This window comes from Nicotiana sylvestris, chromosome 2 (genome assembly GCF_000393655.2).
Source record: "Nicotiana sylvestris chromosome 2, ASM39365v2, whole genome shotgun sequence".
Classification (NCBI taxonomy): Eukaryota; Viridiplantae; Streptophyta; class Magnoliopsida; order Solanales; family Solanaceae; genus Nicotiana; species Nicotiana sylvestris.
In genome coordinates, this window is record NC_091058.1 from 117709477 (window position 1) to 117715010 (window position 5534).

Genomic DNA, 5534 nt, shown 5'->3' on the forward strand with positions numbered 1-5534 from the left:
TTTTCTAAGTACCCAGTAATTATATAGCGATAAGTTCCCAAATTTTATATTTTATTTCTTATTTAAGCACAACATGGAGAAACTCGCCTAGTGGTTTTCGTTAGACGAATATTTTATTTCGAACATTACAGGAATATCGATTTTGTTAAGAATAAATCTTTTGGACATACTGTAAGAACTGTCTCTCCTCGTATATATTCTATAAAAGCATTTTCTTGAGTTTGCATCATCTAGGAATTCCAGCATAGACTAATTACGATAATTTCTAGTCAAAGAGGTTTGTACTAATTACGATAATTTCTAGATAGGAGGTACTCTAATGCATTTATAATTATATACACATGCAAAATCACTACAATTATGTAGAATTAAACCAAGACTGGTAATCTTAAATTGTTTAGTATTTTGATATTATTTGCTAGTTCATGTTTGAATATGTTTTCTAATTTCTAATAACAGAAGTTTTGTATTATTATAGAATATGGGTAGTATTGTTTATTTTTTGCGTGTCCGAGAATATTGAAATTATGAGTGAATGATTAGCCTCCTATCTCCTCCTTATTATTTGTACATCATGCCCCTTTATAATTTTAAAATTAAGAAAATAACCTTTTTTAGATCTCTTATGTGTAAAAGATAAATCTCTTATGTGTAAATAATTAGTATTTTTTGAGTTATTTAGAGCCCGTTTGGCCATAATTCTTTTTTTTTTACTTTTTCCGGTTTATCTTTTTTCACCTTTTTTTTTTTCCGGAATCAGTGTTTGGCTATGAAATTTCAAATCCAACTTGAAGTTGAATTCCGGAATTTTAAAAAACTTCAAAAAGTTATTTTTCATTCCAAATCACTCACAAAAATTAAAAAACAACTCTTAGTTGTATTCATGTCCAAACACAACTTCAATTTTCAAATACCATTTTCAATTTGAATTTATTTTTTTCTTTTTCCGAAACTTCACAATTCTTATATCCAAACGCCCACTTGGGTCCTTTCAAATTATTCACCGAAAAATTCCAATATGTCTATCACATCTTCAGTCGAACTTGTGGAAGCTCCATATATACATAAAAGCATCACAATACTCTAAAGGAGCTTTTCATCTCTTCACTAAATTAACTTCATTCTTCTCCAAAAAAAAAAAAACAAAAAAAAACACAATGATTACTCAACCTTTACTTCTTAAAATCACAACCCTAATCTACTTTTCAATCCTTTTCCAATCAACCCCAATCTTTGCAAATTGTACATGTGAACCCCAAGACAAAGATCATCAGAAAACCAAACATGAAGCCGCCTTAGCCTACAAACTAGTAGCCATAGCTTCAATACTTTGTGCAAGTGCAGTTGGAGTTATCATCCCAATTCTCTTGAACAACTTCAAATCTTTGCAAAATGATTATTCATCCCTTAATTTCTTGATCAAAGCTTTCGCGGCGGGCGTGATTCTTGCCACTGGATTCATTCACATTCTACCTGATGCATTTCAAAGCTTGACAAACCCTTGCCTTAATACTGAAATATTTGGGAGTTTTCCATTTGCTGGTTTTGTTTCAATGATGTCTGCTATATTTACTTTGATGATGGAGTCATTTGCAACTGGTTATCATAGAAGAGCTGAGCTTAGAAAAGCTCAGCCAGTGAATATTGGAGATGATGATGAAGAAAATGATGGTATCCAAACACATGGTCCTCAAATTTTGCTAGAAAGAACCAATTCTTCTACTCTTATACGGCACAGGTTAATATCACAGGTAATATTTTTACCAATTCTTCTGGTGCACATGTTAATATCACACTCAGTGTATATATAAGTTCTAATTCTGGAAAACTTATTGTCTTCTTAATCTTTCCCTTCTATGATTTGTGCTAGTTAATTGTTTTAAAATGCAAGAAATTTGAGGGAATAAAAAGAGCAAAATTAAAGTTTTCCTATATATTTTTTTGTTTTCTTTTCCATTTTTCCTTCTTTTGTATAGCTTTCATGTGGAAAAGTATATACTTCATTTTACTAAAAATATTGCATATTGAAGAAGAAAAATAAAAAGAGGAAAAGCTATCCCTAATTCTTATTAGATTTATTTTTCCTTAATTTCTTTTTTTATTAGTTTTTTTTTTTTTTGGTTTTGTTTGGGGGTTGGGGGCAGAGGCGGACCCAGGATTTGAGAATAATGGGGGCACCATTAAAAAAATTGTAGCAGGCGGGTTTCGAACCCGCATTGTGTGACAAGGAACAAGGCTTATGATTGTAATTTTATTAATGAGGGGGCCAAGAAAAATATTTAAAGGGTCCCCAACGTATATACAACTATGCATATATAGAATTTTTGTCGAAGTTAACGGGTTCACGTGACCCCTCAAGGACTGTTGTACGTCCGCCTCTGGTTGGGGGAGGGGGGATTCGGAGTTTTCTTATAAAAAATAGTTTGACAGATTCTCAAAGAACAAATTGAGAAATGATAATGTATAACCGCTCTAAAAAAAATAGCCGAAAAATATAAATTTTTTGTTTATATATATATATATATAAATTTTATATTTACGGGTATCGAATATAACTAATTTTCGGCTGCGAGTTAAAAAGTGATCTTTGTCCAAACAAATTTCACAAAATTAAGCCGCAGATATTTTGTGTCGGTATTTTTGTCTTTTTGTATTATGCGTAATCCTTTTGAGTTGTCAATTGTTCCCGAACACTTGTCATGGATCTGTCAATATCATAAACTCGTCTTCATTTGCTCCAATTCAAAAGGTTCAATGTAATTACGTAACCATCCTTACAAATTTATTCTAATCACTTATATTTACTTTTGCAGTTTGCTCATATTGGAAAAGATTTCCATCATAATTAGTTCTATGTTGATTGTGAAACCTTTAGTTGCCGGAGGCCGATCTAGGATTTCGAGAATATGTGTGCACCACTAAAAAAATAAAGGAAAATAATTAAGTATTAAATCAAGTGCATCATTCAATATAAGTGATTTTAAAAATTATTTAATTTGACCGAGGGACCATGGATACCAACACATAATACTGGACATATTCTAAAAATAGGTACATAAAATATTTAATTTGACGGAGGGACTATGAGTTTACGTGCTCGTATTGTAGGCTATAGATACGCCCATGTTCGTTGCAATTCGAAGAGAATTATTGCGAAAATTCACTTGAAATAGTGTTTTTTTTAAAAGGATTATAATTAGTGAAATTGGTGAATGAAATTATGTGGTATTGTATGGTATATAAGAAAAGCATGTTATAAAGAGAAGGTGGTGTTTTAACTTTAAGAGGTTGTTTGGTAGAGTGCATAACACAAAATAATATTTGCATCAATTTTGTGTATTAGTAATACCTTGTTTGGTACACTTTTTCAACCTATGTATAACTAATAGAAGCATTAGTTATACATCCTATTTGGTATTATCTTGTGTATAGCTAATGCATAGCGAAACCATGGTATATTAGTAATACCAAGGCTATCAATGCATGCATTAGTATGTCTAAAGACCAAATTGTCCTTAAAGTCCCTTAAAACTAAAGAATATAGAAGGCATTTTTGTAAACAACTAATTTTTTTAAAATTATGCAATGCATTTTAGTTTTTAATATACCACACCAAACAATGTATAAAAAATAATCTCTGCATAACTAATGTTTGCATTACTAACACATAATACACCATATTCAGCATTATTCTTATACACTCTACCAAACGACCCCTAAGTGAATGAAAAGAACTACATTTCAAATTATTGGGCTTAGTGAATTTAATTGGTCACTTTTTTGATTCTTGTTATCCAAATACTTATTTTAATTTGATTTTTCCATTGATCTTTGCATTGACATACAAATATTCTAAAAGAAATCTGAAAACTTTGCAGATTTTGGAGCTGGGAATTTTGGTTCATTCTGTGATTATTGGCATATCGCTTGGAACAACAGAAAATCCCAAAACAATCAAACCTCTAATAATAGCTTTGAGTTTTCATCAATTTTTTGAAGGCATGGGACTTGGTGGCTGCATTTCCCAGGTAAATAAACCTTCTCCCTCTCTCTTCATTTCTCACCATAAGTAGTGAATTATTTCTCTGATTTTAGAAAAACAAATCTTGTTATATTATTCTTTACTTTAAAGTTTCACCAATTGCCTGCGGAAGAATCTGTTTTATATTTTATTTATGGAATATAAAATAGAAAATTACATTGGCCTATTCTCCAAATCATCGTAATCTATGTTGAATTAATGAATCAATGAGACACATGATAGATTTTACACTTTTTTGGCATATGGAGTGACAATCTCGGAAGTCAGTTTCCTCGCCATCTTAGTGGGACTAGTCTAAAAAACTTTCACAGCAGAGGTGGAAGCAAAGTTTATGTAGTAAAAGGATGATACTCATTTCCTTCGTATATATATATATATATATATATATATATATATATATATATATATATATATATATATTGATAGAAGAATTAACCCAAATATGTAGCCGCAACCCAAGAATTAATCCAAATATATAACTGGTAAAGTTGTTGCCATGTGACCAGGAGGTTACGGGTTCGAGCCGTGAAAATAGCCTCTTGCAGAAATGTAGGGCAAGGTTGCGTACAATAGATATGGCCCGGTCCTCCCTCCGGACCCCACGCATAGCGGGAGCTTAGTGCATCAGACTGGCCTTTTATATAGCCGCAACCTATATAAAAGAAACATAATGCATGTTGTGATACATGATATATATGAGCAGAACTAGAGGACGGAAGGAAAAATTACGTTGTGTATATAAGGTCCAATATTACTTTTACGTATATATTAGATGCTGAATCCCCTGTATTTACTTTGAAATTCCCTTGGTGAAAATGCATATGCATGTGCAGGCGAAGTACAGGGGAAGAACAATAGCAATAATGGTGTTGTTCTTCACCCTTACAACTCCAAGTGGAATAGGTATTGGAATGATGATATCAAAAGGTTACAATGAGCAAAGCTCAGCAGCATTGATTGTGCAAGGGGTTCTTAATTCAGCATCAGCTGGTATTCTAATTTACATGGCACTTGTGGATCTTCTTGCAAAAGATTTCATGGACCCTAATTTACATACTAATTTCAAGCTCCAAATTCTTGCCAATGTATCACTTGTTTTGGGAGCTTCTTGTATGTCACTATTGGCAAAATGGGGTGGGACATAATGTCATTGTATGCATATAATTAATTACCTAGCTAAATTATGTATAGTTTTTTTGTTTCACAACAAATTGACCTTTGATTATTTTATTATAAGGATCAACTTATGTCATTCCAATATGACTCCACAGTATTCAAAAAATTGCAACTTGTTGGGATTTCCTGCACTTTAGCATTTGTCAACTAGGTGCTTTTTTATCCCCAATTGTTATGGGAACAAAGGATAAAATACAATCGATTCCTTTATTTTAGTGAGTTTCGCTTTTAGATGTGTCTGTTCCCTGACTCTTTTCCGAATAGTTCTCAATATTTGGCACTTTTCATACTTTATGGGTGCAAAATCAACAAATTT

General features: G+C 31.9%; 1 protein-coding gene across 1 annotated transcript; it reads left to right on the forward strand.

The window, feature by feature from the left end:
• Positions 1-1032: 1032 nt before the first annotated feature.
• On the forward strand, positions 1033-5300 carry LOC104211910 (zinc transporter 1-like). The gene is made up of 3 exons (XM_009761050.2): positions 1033-1751; positions 3879-4028; positions 4876-5300. The coding sequence occupies exons 1-3, from the start codon at positions 1158-1160 to the stop codon at positions 5185-5187; spliced, it is 1056 nt and encodes a 351-aa protein (XP_009759352.1). The 5' UTR covers positions 1033-1157; the 3' UTR covers positions 5188-5300.
• The last annotated feature ends 234 nt before the right edge of the window (positions 5301-5534 follow it).